Here is an 18,624-nt window from a genome sequence, read left to right as displayed (position 1 = left end):
CAGCGCAGCTCGGACCGTGCGCCGCTGCCCTTTTTTCCTCCATAAACTCCGCTCTCAGCTCCTCTGCCAGTTGCTGCATGAACTTCCTCCGGGACATTTTACAGCTGGTACACTCCTTGAAGAGGATGTGTGTAATGATTCCAGCCAGTTGTAGCATGTATAAAGTTATATGAACACGTAGACAGCTACCGGCCATCTAGGCTACGTGTAGGGCTACGGCGCCTTTCGCAGAGCAAGCGGCATGTGCTTTTCTTCTGATTCAGAACAGAGTCCATCCACGCCGTAGCCTGCGTTACCGACTCTGGCTTTGCCTTCGGCCCATCGGTGATGCCCACTAGAGTCCGGATCGGGCTGAATTTTTCTGTCCGAGCCGGCCCGCGTCCGACAGAGCCATGACCGAACCCGACCCGCGTTAAGAAATTTGTGTCCGAGCCCAACACAGTTAAAATCTCATTTTTTTCCCCTCATACTATTGACACATGTAGGCTACGTTTGTTTGTGTGGAAAGCCCTTTTTTATTAAGCAACTGTAGGAAGGCATTCGGAAATGTCAACAGATGAGCGCATCAGCGCGCACGGGGCAACAAGCGCACGTTAATAAGCTGTTAAAATGTTCAATGGGTTAACCTCTCCTGATCGCTTCGTTTCCAACCGTTATCAGAAAACCAGGGGAGACTGGTTACCTCCAGGGCCGACGTTATAAAATTAATAACCACTAACTCTGCTCCGGTTGCATCTACAACACAACTGCTTCCTCTTTCTCTATCTCTCTTCTGCCCACTTAAGCTACCACCTTAATGCCCACACGTGTTACTCGAGACCGCTAGTTACATTTCTCTGACAGAGACTATGATTATTACTAAGCAACCAAGATGCATCTTCAACCACGCAAAAGATTTCCAAAATAAGTAAAAGTGATTGTATTTTCTTTGCCTTTTGTGTAATGTATATAGCCTAAAAACAATTTTTTTTAAATGAAAATAGACTCTTTTAGGAAAAGTTAGGTACCAGCAGGATTGTATTTTTTTATTTAGAAAAGTTATTACACATATAAATTTCAAAATGGTCAAAATGACCGTCCAGGCCACAGGGGTACCATCTAGCAGCATGTATGCTACTCAGCATTAATGGGCCACCTCTTTCTGAATTGCCCTATAACCGAGCCTTGGAGTTATTTTTCCAAAAGCCAAGAAAAATCAAATGCACACAGCAAGGCTGCCAACTTTGCCACTGAGGCAAATATGCAATTAGTTTCATTATGAATGGTTTCATACTATAGCCTACTTTGGGTTTTGGTTTCCCTATGAAGAATTTCTTGTAAAATTCATTTTGTAGACCTACAGTTCCTCAAAAATACAGTTCAATCAAAACGAAATGAAAATATGCCTCATTGTGTGTGAATAGAGGTGAATAAATATATTTGTTTGTGTTGCAGCAAAGTGTCAGTTCCGTTTAATACGTAAAACATTTGGCGGCGGGGCACGGGACGGGTCCCCGACATAATGCCCCCACTGCTAAAAAAAAATCCTAGAGGAAACACTGGTTTAAGTTTCTTTCTTTTTTTATGACCTGTCATATTTTCTGTTTTATTTGTATTTTGTGATTATGTAATGCCTTCCTGCCTGAATTGTATTATAGACATTTTTTTTTTGCAAAACTTCCATCAGTTCCCCCCTCCGTATCTGTGCCCGTTCATCGTCCACGTCTCTTGTTCAGCCTTGTTCCTTGTTCCCCTCTCACCCTTTCCATATTGGTGCCAGTGTTTGCTGTCTTGTGTCTCTGCTCCTCTGGCGTTTCCCTCCTCTCCTTTTGCACCTTTGATGTCAGGACCGCAGCTAAAGCCTCAGCTAATCTGCTGTGGGGCTTCCTGAGCCCTAACCAGGCCAAGAGTTGGAACCAAGAACATGGCACAGGGGCAGAAGGAAGACCGAATGAATGAGAGTGAGAGAAAAACGCTGCAAAACATTCACGTATAATTTAGAATTCAGATTGAAAATGTTTCATTTCAAGATGAATAATATTTAAAAAATGAAATCACAAATGTATAGATCTGTATATTTTAAATGACAAAGGGACAGTAGCTAAGACACCTAAAAGAGAGCAGTATGTATAGTGGAAGCCACAACCTATGCAGTTTTTGACGTATTAATGAAGGGATAAATACAATAGAACAGCTCAGAGTCGGCCAATTAGGGATCCTAGAGGAAGAGCTTGCTGTCAGGGGAAGCATTGTTATGAAGGATGGAGAAAAGATGAAAAACCAACATGAAAATGGTATATATGCTGTAATGAACTGGGAAAGAAGAGTACTAGAGGAGGGAAAGTCCAAAGAAAGACTGTGTCAGCAGACTGTATGAAAAAGGAAGGATGCTACAGAGGAACTAAATGTATTAGCTTTGGTGTAGCCTATAGCCAACCCTCCCATTCCCTACCATGGCTTCCACACCAAGAGCAGAAAAGCAGAATAATCCCTCAGCAACACCAGTTATCGGCCTTGCTCTGATAGTACTATTTATAGCACATTAAAGGGATAAAAATGCTTCTTTACCTCTGATACAAAACATAAAAATACAGCTCTCGGAGTCAAGGGTTATCTAGAAACCTATTCTTCAAATAAAATAATACTTTTTCTGCTTTATCAGAGAAGGCAGATTTAAGTTTGACCTCATTTTAATTAACACTGCAAAGAGAATGCATAGCCGTATAAAGTAAACAAAGTTTCTTCAAAGAGCACCAACACTGCTTCATGCTGACCCAGTAATTTAACAACACTATTTAACCACAAAAAATCTGCCAATAATATTTTACAGAGATATCCTTGTCCTACATGCAAAACATTGTGTAGCTGTTGCAGCTAATAAGACAATTTCATCATCAAGGTTTGCTTATCAAACACTGAATATTTTCATTTTTAAGTGCATTCAGATAAGAGTGCTTTAGATGCAATACTAAAGATAAGATAAAAATTAGAAAAAACTAATTTGAGAACAGCAGCACAGGATTAAAGTAAAATATGAGAGTGGATAGATGCTGGTCAGTTTAATTTTCATTAATGTGCTCCTTGGTTCTCACACATTCAATCTCAAAGCATTACTAGAAAACAGGATTAAAATGTTTACTTGGTAAAAAAGACCAATGTGTTGACAGTCCTACAGCTCCGACACCAAACTCCAAGTCAAACACTGAATACATGATCGGCAAACCTACAAGCCAATAGATCAAACAAAGCACTCTATTTTGCCGTATCCAAGACCCAGGGCACGACACAGCAACAGGAATTAGCGTGATAGAACAATGTGAGAACAACTTTGCAAGTTTATACATTTATTTATGTATTGAGCTACAATATACTGTAGCCTCCAAACCTGGCCTTCTGTCAAAAGATCAGCTTCATCGCTGATCCATGTCATCCATGCAAACAGCGCACTAATTAGCCATGCTAAGACAAATCACACAGTTTTTTCCTGGTTCACTAGCCACAGCACCTTCCATAATCCTCCGTTATCACACAGTTGGTGAGGATACTGAAGCTAATAACACCATGATATTAGCAACACTGATCTGCAAGTGATAGAGCCAGGCAGGGCTAGCCATTAATTCTGTTTGCATGAGCCCCAGACCAGACTAATCCCTATTTTAATTATTTTTTCTCCCCATCCCAACCACTTCCCATGTCAGTGTTCTCTAATCAGACCATCTGATTAAAAAACAGGAAGGGTGGCAAGCAGGCAGCCTCAGTGTCGAAAAAAGACATGATGAGGTTCACATGTTGGTAGAGGATGAGACTGATAACCTGCGCTACAATTTACGCAAGGATGAACTGCATGTTTGGTGTATATGTGAGTGCAGTGTGAATGTACCCAGTTCATTTCAACATTCAAATGTCAATGCCTAGCAAGTCCAGGAGATCAACCTTAGAATGATCTTTTTGATTACTACAATAAGAAGAAACCAACTATGTGAACCTGCAAAGTCCTGTCAACGCTGACATATTGTGTAAGAGATTTGTCAAGAACCAACTTTTTTTTTGATTGTCTCGCTCGTCTTTCCTTGCTGTCTCATTCTGTCCGTGGGGAAAGTGGGATTAAGAAAGATTGCAGTGCTGTGGGATCAATATGATGCTGACACATCTTTGGCACTCTCCAAAAATCTCTACCAAGCAAAAACCTACTTACAGAGTGGGTCTAATGGATCATATAACCACTATATCACTTTAGCTTTGACTTAACCCCTGATGAAGCAACAGCCTTGTCTGCAATGAGTATAACTGGATATTCAAAAAGAAAAGAAAACGTCAGGCTTAACTTTTAAGCCACAAAAAACAACTCATAATAACTGCAAATAATGTAATAAAAAAATGCAATATAAATCATAATTTAATAGCCTATGTAATAAAGTATACAATTGTATGGTTATTGTAGATTATTATGGTTTGTGGCATTTTTCCATGAAAACTGTAACAACTTTACATATTCTGTATATAGTATTCACAGAATAAAATAGTAAGTACAAAAGACTTGCCATACATACAGTACATAAATACATACATACATACTAGGGCTGCAGCTATCGATTATTTTAGTATTCAAGTATTCTACCGATTATTCCATTGATTAATCGGATAAGAAATAATTTTGTTTTATTGAAGAGCAATAATATGGTTTGGTTCAATTTTCGGAAAAAGCTAAATTTTCATTGCCTACATTGCTTAAAATATCTTCTCTCAAAAAACCAAGCATTAAGTGCATTTAAGTGCCATATTACATTGTTTTTAAAGAAAACATTTTCTGAAATGCAATAACAACCTCAAACTAAGGCATACATTATATATACATAAACATACCTTAAGTTGTGCAACTTAACTTTCAGAACTACAAGTTTCAACCTGAGACTGATCTGTATAGGCCTATACTGAATGTAAATATTAGTTATACTCAAACTATTTTCATTTATAGATTTGATTACAATGCTATACAGTTCTGTTACACTTATGCTAGTAGATCATTGAGCAGCTGTTTCTCCTTGAAGAGAGCGAGTGAGAGAAAATGGTGCGGTCAGCTGTTTTTCCAAAGGGATAGTCAGCTCTTCAGATCAAATTGTGGTCACCACTACGTATTTTCTTGTCTTTGTTTTTGGTAGTTGTTGTGTTTGGTGTAGTTTCATCGTCCATGCGACTCTGTGTGATTTCCTTTTGTCGGGTCAGCTTCGTGGAATGGGTGATTAAGTTAGACTCAATGTTTTCTTTTAAGATGCTGAAGCATTGACGTCGTGCTATTATTGTGGTAAGCTAGTTCGATTTTGCAGTAGACACATTCACTGTAAAGAGTTTTCGCTTTAATTACGTTTGAACTGATTCCAAACTTTGGACACCTGTCGTTTTCTCCAGCCTGTCTCTTCTCTTAGTCCCTCACTCTTTATGCTCTTTATTCATTTTTTGTAATCTGCATCGTCAGTCTTGATGGCATGTGTCGCCAGCAGCGTTAGCACCGGTGTGAAATCATTTTGCATCGAGGATTTTTAGTAATCCAATCATTCGAGTTACTCGAGGAATAATTAATACATACATACATACATACATACATACATACATACATACATACATACATACATACATACAACCAGTGCAATAATTATAATATTACAAAGCCCCAAAATAATGTGTGTACACAAGTTATTATCTTGTCTGCACAGGATAAATACATATAATCTTGCGGGGTGCACACATCATTAGGAATTTCTGAAACTGTCCAAACTAGCCTAAAAGAGGTTGTAAATCAAGGCACTGACTGTCCTTCTTTATGTTCGATAGTGCAGCCTCAAGATCTTTACAGTAAGGGCCGACATTACCTGTCACCCTTTGCCTCCCCATGTTTATTGATGCAGTAGAGAATAGTTTTTTTATGGAGGCACGCTGCTGTGCGGACTGTAATTGCTGGTCAAGGCATGTTCACCTGAGTTCATAAAGGTTCCTCTGTAAATTTATTCAGGTTGGCCTAGTGTCACCTCATGCAAAAAAAAAGACTGCCTCTGTTTGATAAATGGAAAGAGGAGGGGTATTTCGGCACCACTCTTCGCACACACAAACACATTAGAACCGGATGAGAAGTGAATACAAACTGAGTGCGTCTCTCTCTCTCTCTCTCTCTCTCTCTCTCTCTCTCTCTCTCTCTCTCTCTCTCTCTCACACACACACACACACACACGATTAAGATATATTACACTCCAAACCAGTAAGCACGTCCTAGCTTCATTTCACCTTGCAGCGTCCCTCCTTCTCCTCTCTTGATCCCTCTCTTTCATTAACAGCCACAAATGTGCGCTTTCTAACCCTAAATATCTTCTATGGGAAGATTTTATGAATGATCATGACTTTCGGAGCCTGTAGAGGAAGACCCCTACTGTGTGAGTGATGTGTCATCAAAGATGAGAATGACTCAGTCTGTTTGTCTGTTGCTTCAATCAACAAAATGTTCCCAGGAGCCTGGAATGAGTCAGCCATTCAGACTCAGAAAACGTTGTTGAAACCTGACTGTATTGCTGGCTGTATGTTGTTGCAAAAACATCAATCTTAAGGTTATTCATTTTAAAAATGTCATTCTACCAGTGGGTTTTGAGTGGATTCTACTGATTTACAATGCAGTTTCAGTGCCACTGTCTACAAACAGCAGATCACTACACTATACTATCAACTAGGGTTGGGTACTGAAACCCGGTGCTAATACCACACCAGTGCCCAAATGACCGGTATCTACCAGGCCGAATACCAACGCAGATTTTGGTGCCTCATTTCTGTGCCACTGAAATACCTGCGCTTCTCTCCGATGCTCCGAAACGGACATTACAGGCAACAAAAGCCTCGCTGCACGCGACGCTAGTGAACACTACACTTGACAGCAGGTAACGTTAGCTGGTAGCTGGATTGAACGCGGGTAAAATGCTAACATTAAACAGTGTAAAGTGTGACTGTATTTCAGGATTCCAATAGCGGGACATCAGTTGTGCAAAAGTTATTGTAAAATACCCTTTTCCCATCTGGTGGTTGTTTTTGTCATTTAACAGCAATTTACTGGTGAAATAAGTTATTGTTATAAGTTATTACACTATTAATACATCATTTAAGTTTGACCATGTGGCCTTAGCAATAAACAAGCCGTTCTTTAATGTCGCAATTAGCACCGGTATCAGGAAAAAAAAAAAAATTAAACCCAACCCTACTATCAACACAATGGTGCTTGATTCAACAAAAGCAAGCTGATTTGCACTGGAAAGAAGGGGAATTATCTGACGCCTCAGGCTGATGTCACGTTTCCACAGCAGCTACGTACGTGGTGTGCATGTGTTTGTGCCCTTTGTTCTTATATTTGCAAGTTGTTCTGTGAAAAGGGGAGGTTAGAGACTGGGAATAGGGATGTGTTGTGGTTGAGCAGTGACCCAGATCAGACAGTGTAACATCTCCGTCCACTCAGGGGATGCAAACAAATGCCACCTTTACAGTAATTTAGAATGTGTCTATTTTGTTTTAATTTAAACAAAAAAAAAGCGACGTATTGAGATCATTACACTAAAAAATGTAGAACAATGACACGCTTCAATAAAAAATATTCACAAATGTGTATATGAATTGTGACATGTCTCGGTTTTTTATTTTTTTATTAAACTTTTGTTTATTTTCATTGTTGGCTAGTTTGTAAATTTGACCTTAGCTAATAAGAAAAGGTTTGTAACCTGTCTGATCGGCCAGCAAAACAATCAAGTTTAAAAGAAGGTTCTAAGGAAGGCTCATGTCACTCTAGATTTCACTCCTAGCTAACATTCTCTTCAAAAAAGAGCAAACTGCTGCCCTCTGGTTAGTCTCGCTTTGCCAGACCTTCCTCCACAGAGCTGCGGAGGAGGGTCTGGTTAGTCCACACAGCATTCCGGGATGGGAGAAAAACATGCTCTGGTTTATTGGCATTTCTTTAAACCAATCAATTTCCTAAAAAAACAAAAAAAAAAAAAAAAAAAAAAATGAATAATCGATATAAACAGAAAACTCAGATTGAACAGATAGTCTAGCTAGCTGTTTGGATTTACCCTGCAGAGTTCCGAGGAGCAGTTAACCATAGTCCTCATAAATCCACCGGAGTTTAAAATTCCAACATAAAGAAAGCGGAAGGTGACAGACATCCGGCCAAAAAGAGGGACATCTGGCTGAATTTCTGGCGGCACCAAAGCAATCCCGGAAGTGGAACGTCGTGGACATATACTACATTTTTGCAGTGCAGCAGAACCTTGTCAAGCACATGTGTGCATTACCCAGTCAGATGCAATGCAATGACTTGGCAGTAAAAGGCTGCGTGTACTTGCTTTTACAATCTAATTGCTGTACCCAGTGTCCTCTACAACAGACCACCAGAGTGCACTGTGCTTTTGGCTAATTGATTTCATATATTGTTTTCCTTCTAAGCCTCTCATCTCAGCCCTCCCTCTTCCTTGTGCTCCATCTTGGCTAATTACTGGGATTGATTAATCGACTGGTGTGACGTCGCTCACAGTCCTGTGAAGCTTAGTGTGCCACCCCAATCACACTCTCAAAGAAAGACTGAGGGAGGTCAACATTAAAGGTATAAAAATCTGGCAGAAAACAGTGATGTTGACCAAGCAAGGCACTCAAATTTTATTTTCAATACAGCCTCTATTCTCTTTTGATCACATAACAAAAAGCCTCTGAAGCAAGCCATCCTTTTTAGATTAGCAGCACTTGACCCAGGAAGTGAATAAAGGCATCAAAGCGAGCTGTAGGATGAAGCATCAATGGAAGCTGCTTAACGTGTGTATAACTATTGGTTTCACAAAAGAATAGATGATGAAAGACACAGGGAACTGGAGATTGATTGTAGTTTTGACTACGCTGATCCTTGAACTTACAGTATCAACCGTTCCGCAACTCCTCTCTTACTATAATTAATCAAATGGTATACGTAGGAAGACAGAAGGCACTGTTAAGTAAAGAGGATAAACAGACCCCATGCTCCAGTGTTCTGAAGATCAGAATAAAGCGTGTTGGGGATTGTAGATCAAGAGAAAAACATTGGATAAGAGGATTATTTACAACTATATTTTCTAATTGTCATACATGTATTACAGTACAGTAGATTTTTACATTCAGTATCAAAGTAATCCCATAAGGACATGATGAAAAAACACTTGACGCATAAATGAAATAATGAATCTAAAAAAAGAAAGAATTCTAATCCATTTGCAAGCCCAGGGCGCCAATGTGCATGCCTTCAAATATGTCTCTGTGTACAAATCATAAGCCATTAGTGCATCTGTGGGACTGTAAAAAGTGACAGATTGGATCCCAATGGTGCAGTGCTTAGTAAACATAACTAAAGAGACACCCAGTCAGGGCACAGTGATCTGGGCCATTACCTCTAACCTCTGAGTGTTCTCTGGTCTCACTGGGATGGGGGTGAGGTAACACATGGCTAGACATGCTTACACAGACACATTGCTATCCAGGCTGCTTGTCTCAGGGGAGCTGGTTTATAGCGTTGACTAAATATTGCCTAGTAAATTGCTGCACCTGCTGTTTTTTAACATAACACAGACGATCAATGACAATTAATGATATGTAATAATGAAGAATAGAATGCCTTCCCTTATTCATTTGGTGTGGTGTCATTTTGACAATATAACTGAAAACACACAAGCAAGCTGGGAAGGTTGCTAGAATACATGGGTATGCTTTAGCCCATTTTCACTAACCTTGCTTTGTGCACTCTTATTCCCCTCCCCTATCCAGCTCTTAGCCTGAACAATTTGACAGAGGGAGTAACAAAGTGTGGAGTGCTGGGGTGAGCCAATCTGCAGCAAGGCAACAGGTGTTGGAGATAATGTTCAGCTGGAGCATTTCTTGGCGAGTGGCACAAAGTTCATAACTGCAGTTTTGATCGATGGCACGTTGCAGATTGAGTCCTCAAACAAGTGCTGCTTTTGATAAATCATGACTCTGACAAAGAGACTTTGAGGGGCTGTGGTGGAGAGAATGGCAAACACAGCTACTGATCCTATGGTCGAGCACTGAATTATAGTGTTAAATGTATAAACCTGGCGCTGCAGAAAAAAGGTGACGAATGGCAAAAAAAGACATCTCTTTCTGAAATTATTTTTGAAATTCATTTTGAAAGCTATTGAAAGCAAATTGAAATAAAAACCTGGTTTTACAGAGAAGCAATTCAGAAGTTCTTTCCAGAACATCTATTTTTCAAATGAACACTGACACTGATTCTTTCCACAGACTAACCAAGTATTTAAGTACAAAATACATACTCATTATCTGTCCAACAGAAAACACAACATGCTGGTAATACGACAACACATCACTCACTAAACCTATATATTTGATGGAAAATCAGGAGACATTATGAATCCCTGCTTTCCTTAATGATGGACACAGGTGCAATTATACAATGGTGTAAAGAGCTCTATTGTCTGTCCACTTGTGTTTTTTTTTTTTAAATACAAAAGATTATAATTGATTCAGATTTAGCTGTCATTAACACCTGTACAAGTACAGATTGTTTCACTCACCACTGAGTCTGACTTAATGTCCCTCCCACAAAGCTATCTGACTATCTTTTACTGTGTACTAAGTTGAAAGTTTCCAATTTATTAAATAATTGCTTAAAGCATCTAAACAAAGATTTGTTTTGGAGTTTGTAACATTCTAAAATCTTGATTTTGACTTTAAAAAAAAAATATATCCAAATATCGGTTATCGGTTTCGTTAACTAGTAATAATCTGTATCGGCCCTGAAAAAACAGTATTGGTCGATCCCTAACAGATTGTCCACTTTAATTATGGTAAAAGAAAAACCCATGTGTGTCAAAAACACATCTTAATTAATTTCCTAAATTAAATTAAATTGTAAAAAAAAAAGAAAAGAAAAACAGAATTATGGGTTTTGCACAATTCACCTTTTAAGAACCTGAGCAAGAACAGCTGCAAGTCTGAAAGTCATCTGCAGGCTGGAGAATAGGGAAAGGTAAAGTGGTAGACGAGTCGAGAGACTCTGTGGAGGTAGACAGAGAAGGAAAGAACGTGTAGGTCAGAGAGAAACAGACAGGGATCTAGATCCAGCAAGATAAGACGATGTGATAGATGCGGCTGGTATATATAATACAATGCAATCAAGGGGCTCTTTTTTGTTGTTGTCTTTGACGTGATGATCCTTGACGTGCGTCAGGGCTTCATTACCAACCCTCACATCATCCGTGAGACATTTCCATCTCAACCAATGGTTATCTGCGCATGAGATTTCTCCATTGTAAAGTTTAGAGAAATATAGTTGTGGGCTTTCAGATATGCACATCACCGCCATTGCAACAGACATGCAAAGTTAGGGGAATACATGAGTCAACAGTAACCAGTGTTTTTGAATGCACAAATCAAAAGCAAATCTTTTGACATGCACTTTACGAATACCTTGGGCTGCATCTTAAACTCTGGATTCTGGAAAACTTTAACGTAAGCAAAGTACGCTATTCATTATCCTTAGTTTAATTTTGTTTGGGATTTGTATATGGGTTTTATGAAAAGAGCCCCACTTACAGTAAATGACTATAGCATGTATAATTATATTATAATGAAATGACAATCAGACCAAATTATCCACTCAGATACTTTACGACACCCACATAGCAGGGAGAGAGAGAGACTGACTGAGAAAGATAAAGAGAGACAGCAAAAGTGAGAGAAACGCGAGAGTCAGACCCTAGACGTGACCAGACTAGTGATGCTGTGGTGAATTACCGATAAAGCTCCAAAGCAAAAAAACTTCCTTTACTCCACCTGTCTGTGTTGTGAGAATAAGGCCAAAGCATAAGAAATGGAAAGAAAATGCATTCAACATTCACACAGAGAATATATGCCCACTCAACCATCACACAGTATTCATTTAAAAACACATCTATGCAAAGTTACCCTGCCTACGCTGCCAATACAAAACAGTATTCCCTTGCTGGAAATAACTGCCTTTGAGCCCAAATGTACAATAAATTATGTCTTCAAGTAGTGGACTTTGGGGATCACAGGTGGGTGACCACATATTCTTGTACTGCCTGGCAAACAACGGTCAGAGGATATGTTGAACAATCACTCACTTTCATACACACTTTCACTGCGACTGTTTTATTACAGGAAATACTTAAAAGGGGGATACATCTGGCAGCCAATAGCTTGACATGATGGACGCCGCTGTGAAGTCCCATTAGGAAAGAGTATGGGACGAGTGGGTTACCCCGCATGGTAAAAAGCAGTTGGCATGCACACAAACACATTTACATACAAGTGTAAATATACACACTTTAATGCTATGCATAGGTACTCAGCAATGCACAAAGGTCTGGCAATGGATCATCTCAGGTAAATTATTACTGAATCTGAGCTGCAGACTTAAATCTCATGAGCCCCAACATGAACAAAAACAACTTCCAATCTCTTTGAAAATACAAAAACAAAAGTTAAGGCATTTATCTCCACAAAAGTGAAACGTACCCATATTGCTGTAACTCCCATCGGAAACTGGAGAAAACAGCCCCTAGACTTAAAAAGCTGTTCTGAAGACCATTCACTCACTCTCAGGTGAGTCAACCTAACAGCCAATCAATATATATCCAGTGTTCTGTACTCTAGTCCAACAACTCTTTATCTCTATCTGCCTCACTCACACACAGACACAGACGTGCTCCCTCCACGGATTGGGACAAGCTGACACGTATCAGCACTGCCGGGATAATCCATATGCTCGTTAAATGTCAGTGTCTCAAGTCCATAGGGTATAGGATTAAAAGAGAGAAGTCAAGGAATGGGAGGCTACCTCGAGGGATCGAAGCTCATATGGCTCTCAGATCTCCAAACAGAAAGCTTTGTCTCGTCAGCGAAGGGTTGCATGAAGAAGAAAAAGAAAAGATAACCCTCATGGGAACTACAGTTTGTAAAAGTTGCCAGAGCAGAAAACAAAGACATAAGTTTTGTTTGGAAACACTTTCTGTAAAATGGTGCAACCACTGAACTGTGATGCGTCAAATTTTTTTTTGTAGAACCAAGGGAGTAATGGCAATATTCAGAGTGCTTTCAACTCCAAATGCATGCACTTTATACTCTCTATTTACAGTATCCAAGGTGCAAGACTTGATTTCAACATCTCAAGGGAGCACTACTGGCAGATGAAAATGTATTATGGTCCTTTGCAAAACAATTGAGCGCCACAGAAAATTACAAGTCAAATAGCTGTGAGTTCCACTTAGTAGCAAGCGAAAGAATCAGCATCTGGCAATTGGCGAGCGTCAGGCGTTATTTACATTGCCTCAAAGTGGATGGTGATGGCGAAGAAAATCAATGTGGATGCAAACAGTGTAATGGCAGAGTAATGTGTTCCCCTGGGCAAGCAACACAGAAGAAGTCCTGTTGGGGTAACGCAAAGAGGAAGGGGAAATGCAGTTGCCGTTTTTACCAGCCCTTCCCACTGCCACATTCAATCCATTCCACATGCACATCTCAGCTCCTGAAGTCAGTTTTCAAGGCTGTCTTCTCCTGCTGCCTCTTCAGAATGCTAACTCTGCAAGGACGCCAATCAAAGCAGTGGATGGTACGGTAAACAAGAATGTAAGTGAACAACATCAGATTCACATATGCAAAGGGGTGGTGTTCTTGATGGTGATTGATGTTGTTTATTCTGGCTCATTCTCTTCCTTTCAAAACCCACACACAGACACAAAAACAAGAGAACACGGAGCATGCAAACTTGAGCTGCTTTCGTTTGAGCTGTTGAGGATTGATCGGGGAAGCATGGTTTTGACCCTGATCCCTGGCCTCTCTTCTTATACAGGACCACTCAACCTGTCCGTCAGGTATCAATCAATACTGCTCCTAAAACTCTGCAGTTTGAATTAAGTAGCCAGTGGGATGGCGGTATGCCAACACTATTCACGCTCTATAGCTATGAAATCATTGTGCCTTCTAACTTCAGATAAGAGATATTACCCTTGAAAGATGATTGTAAACCCTAATTCACAGTTAATAGCAGAAATAAAAAAAATAAACAAACAGCACATTAAACTTAACAGTAACTTATCTCTGTATAAACCAGTGTGATTAAATCACAGACCAGTCTAATTATATGGTGTGATCACCAAGTCCCACAGAGTGGCAAGCTCACTGAGCCATTTACTGAGAGGATGTGGGTTTTAGGTCTGCACCATCACACCACTCCTCTTGACCTATCTAATTGGCCACCAGCTGGGAAGTTGTTTGCCCTTCATTCTTCTATCTATTTTTTTCACTTCCACTTGTCATCCAAAGGTCCTGCCCTCCTCTTCACTTCTCTCCAATGGTGTCTGCTGATTCTTACTGCTTGACCCTGTCACTCCCTTTGCCGGACCTACTCCTTCCTGCTAACTCTAAAATTATTTTATAAATTAAAACTACTTAAGACACCTCAGAGATACAGTTATAGTGTTGAAAACATCACTTTCGAAGTCAAAACTCAAACCCAAGCCAGCATGACCAGACAAAAAATTTAACAATAGAAGCACGCCAGCACGTCTGCACCGTGTCCTCTGTCCCCTGTGCTGGCTTTTCCTTGCAATGTGCATGATCAACTGTGACATGCACTCTGCATCGCTTGCCAATAGCCCTTCTACCTCTTTTCTAGTCACTTTGTTCCAACTGTTTTCCCTTGCTCTTTAAGACCACCATGGTGCACCACTACAGACGCCCCCGCAACAATCGCCACAAAGATGACACACTCAGTAGAGATTTGGGCACCCCACACGAAAACAAGTCTGAGACAAGAAGCTGATTACATCGTAAAATGTGCAAAGCATAGTCAGGCTGTAGTCTGTGGGAGTCTGGGAAGTGATCATCTCTCAGTTGGCCAAGAAGAGATTCAAAGGGACTTTAATATCAGGCTACAAGGCACAATTCTCAGTTTTAAGACCGCTCAGAGTCAATCAGATACTTCTTGTGAAGTGTTTTTGCTGTGTTTTGTTAACCACTGGGTGTGTAAGTTTCCAGGGGCCATCTCACTCTAAGATGACTTCTCATGTATTCTTTCTGAACCTTTTTCCTCTATCAACAGTCTATACCGCTGTCTTTCTCTGTGTGTGTGTGTGTCTGTGTGTTTCAAGTGTTTAATAGCTTAGCCAATGCTACCCCTTGTCCCGTCCTGCCAACTGCCTGTGGCTGTAACTTCAAAGTCTCCTCGGTCTTCTCTTGTTTATCCGAACTGCCTGTCTCCAACATGCTCCTGAAAACTAAACCTGCATTTTTATATTTCATTGAAGACAAAGAAAATGTAGTGGATTTTATAATAGGTGCATCCATCAACCTGTACTCAACCCATGTACAGTATATGTTTTATGCTAACATTAGCCTTGTGAGTGAGGAAGGGACAAAGTGGCAGAGAGAGTGTGAAAAAGTACATCTATTTGCACGAGTTCTCAGAGTGCCAGCACAAATGAATGGAAGTCTGGCTGAAAGTGTGGATACTTATGTGCACATGTCCATTTGTGCCCATATGGACTCGACTGTGTGTGTGTGTCTGTGTGTGTGTGTGTCTGTGTGTGTGTGTGTGTGTGTGTGTGTGTGTGTGTGTGTGTGTGTGTGTGTGTGTGTGTGTGTGTGTGTGTGTGTGTGTGTGTGTGTGTGTGTGTGTGTGAGTGTGAGTGTGAGTGTGAGTGAAACAACACTATACGGCTGGCGGTGGTAATCGAGCTCACTAATTACTTCCCGAGCTGAGAGAGTTGTCAGAGAGAGGAGGAGCTGCCACAGATGGTGAGAGACCCACACTGACACCAGGATATCCTACCTCTTCATCATTAGAGCTGAGCATGTGTGTTTCTGTGAGACTGACTAATTGAGAGAATGAGTGAGGGTGTGTGACAAAGATTGACTGTTGAAAGTACACTTTAAAACAACAGACCACATGATACACTACGGGTAAAAAGCTGTGAACTAGATATCAAATAAATACTTCTCTCTATTTATTATTTTCATTTCAAAGATACTACCAGAAGCACTTGATATTTGATTACCCTGACGTTTGAATCAATTCCTGCTCCCCTGCTATTCCCCGGAGACATCTCAGACAGCTACATATCCAAATACAGTCACTTTAAGCTGGCTAAGTTCCACTGGACCTACCCAACACCCATCCACTTCCAACCAGCTCATTCCTTCATCTCCAAAAGTGCCTGTGGGCAGGTGGTGCACCAGTGGATTCCCCTTCCCTTCCTGTCCCTAACACAGCTCGCTCTCCAGACAAATTGCTGGAGGTTGACTACTCACCACTGTGAAGAGCCCTCAGTGCCGCTGACCTCCAGCAGGTCATAGTCGTCCTCCAGCTGAAAGTCAGAGAAAACCAAGGCAATGGTGTCTCCTGGCTCGGCCAGCACGGTCCAGGTGCAGTCAGCGTTGTTGTTGTACTCAGCTGGGTAATTGGGAGTGGTGATCACCCCACTCTGGCCCCGCAGTGTTCCGCCACACCCATCATCAGCTGCAGGGAGCACAGGGGAAAGAAAGTGATGAAAAGCTTAGTAAAAGAGGGAAACATTTACAAAGATAATCACATACTTGCAGATATAATTGAAGCAAATGGAAACAGTAGGAGATGCAAGGTGGTCAAAGGTTAATAAGCCCAAACTGCAGCTTAACTGCAGCTAAAGGTCAGGTTTGACCCATAAGCAGTCATATTAAAATTCTAACTGGCTATTGCAAGCTTCTTCAAGATCAGTACCATGGTGGCCCGACGATAAGAGAACGTTGATTTTATGAACACTCTTTTAAAGATGAGACATACTCACCCACTGTACAAAAAGACCCATAATACATAGTAATTGTATAGTATGGAAGTATAAAATGTCAAAATGAATAACCTTATTGGACAGATACCTATTAAGCTCAATTAATATAAAGCTGCTATACTGCTTAGAGAACATAACAAGATGGCAGATATGCTGATGACTGATAATACTGATGACGCAGACGTAATGCTTTAGCAAGAGAAGTCTTCCAAACTACGTCACATAGGCCAAACCTAATGGTAATTTTGTGGGTGAAGATTTGCCAGGAACCTTGTGTGCTTTTTAGTATTTTTTTGTTTCTAAAAATGTTAAGTTTTATTTATTCATTTTGTCTGGCCACAAATTATCTTTTTGCCACAAGCGAAAGTGCATATTTTCAAATTCAGGCGCATGAAAATGTGCAACGAGTTACAGCACATTGTTCCTTTGTCTGCAATTTTTGCCATAGGCCAGAGAGACACCAGTCATAGGATTTCAAAATGCCCTAGAGTGCTTTTACCAATAGCACGAAGCATGGTAAAGTGTGTGATGCAACCTAATGCAACGTGGGGGTGATTAAATTCCGATTTGTGTTAATCAAAGTAACTCTTGCCATCCTCAAGACTGCTTTAAGGAGAACATTAAACAATAAAGCATGCATATAATGCGATGCAAGGATAATTCCCCTGTTCAGCTTCTAATATGTTCATCACAGCTTTGTACAATACAGCATCAACCAGTATCTAAACTGCAATTCCTGTGTGAAATTTGTGGAAATAAAGACTTTAAAATATCATGTGTGTGTTCATACAACACTACAGTACAGAATGCACTGGTGAACAGAGGGGAGAGATCACAAGACGTTTTGAATGACACTTCCACACCGTTATCATTCCTGAAACTGTGTGTGTGTGTGTGTGTGTGTGTGTGTGTGTGTGTGTGTGTGTGTGTGTGTGTGTGTGTGTGTGTGTGTGTGTGTGTGTGTGTGTGTGTGTGTGTGTGTGTGTGTGTGTCTGTGGGTCCGCCTCTGTTCCAGCCAGGGTGGTGTGGGATTCGTTAGTGGGCGGCCAGCTAGCTGTGTGTGTGGCGTTCAAAGAGGGGAGGAGAAGCTCAGAGGCGCCGGGCCCTGTCTATCATCCATCCCACCTGTCACCAGGGCAACCCCCCTAAGGGACGGCAAGCGAGTGTACGGACGAGCGGAAACTTGTGAGGTGTGAACTTGAATAGGAGGGAAACCACGACAGAAGGGAGAGAAGAAGGGGATGAAGAGGATGACAGGTGACAAGCGAGGATGGGCGAGAGGAAAGCGCAGAGGGAGGGTGGACAATGAGGAAAGACAGAGATGGCGAGAGGGGTGACAGGTGATTGTTGCAGTGGGAGTGACAGGAAGTAGAAGGTAGAGAGAAGAAAGGATGAGGAAATGCATTGATATTCCACACAAGACAGTTTCTTCACACTTGAAGGGAAGACTGAATGCAAACTCTCCCGTTTACCTTGACTCTTTCTGTCGCTCTCTACATGTTGTGGCTGCCACTGACCGATGCAAACGCTCTACGAGAATGGAAAACTAAATGGCTATACCATGGACCGTATGAAACCAAAAAACTGTTGAACACTTCAATATGTGAGGTGTGCAGCAACATATTAAATGTTCTCCTCAGTAAATTGTAGATGCCAGGATGTTTCCCATGGTTGAACAGTACATATTTTCAGCCTTTCACTTAAGATGTCATGGTTTTCCATAAAGAGTTAAAGGAGCTGCTATGATTCCTCTGAGTGTCATGGTTACCAAGATATG

The 18,624-nt window shown here is 40.8% G+C and overlaps 1 protein-coding gene across 1 annotated transcript in view; it reads right to left on the bottom strand.

Annotated features, from left to right (window-relative positions):
- The window catches only part of csmd2 (CUB and Sushi multiple domains 2), a 268,962-nt gene that overhangs the window by 173,406 nt on the left and 76,932 nt on the right, over positions 1-18,624 (bottom strand). The window contains exon 5 of the mRNA XM_039820466.1: positions 16,333-16,540. Within this exon, the coding sequence (XP_039676400.1) occupies positions 16,333-16,540 (208 nt within the window). The remainder of the gene's footprint in view (positions 1-16,332; positions 16,541-18,624) is intronic.

Source organism: Perca fluviatilis, chromosome 13, assembly GCF_010015445.1.
Source record: "Perca fluviatilis chromosome 13, GENO_Pfluv_1.0, whole genome shotgun sequence".
Lineage (NCBI taxonomy): Eukaryota > Metazoa > Chordata > Actinopteri > Perciformes > Percidae > Perca > Perca fluviatilis.
Note: the sequence above shows the minus strand (reverse complement) of the source record. Positions and strands in the feature narration are given on the sequence as shown.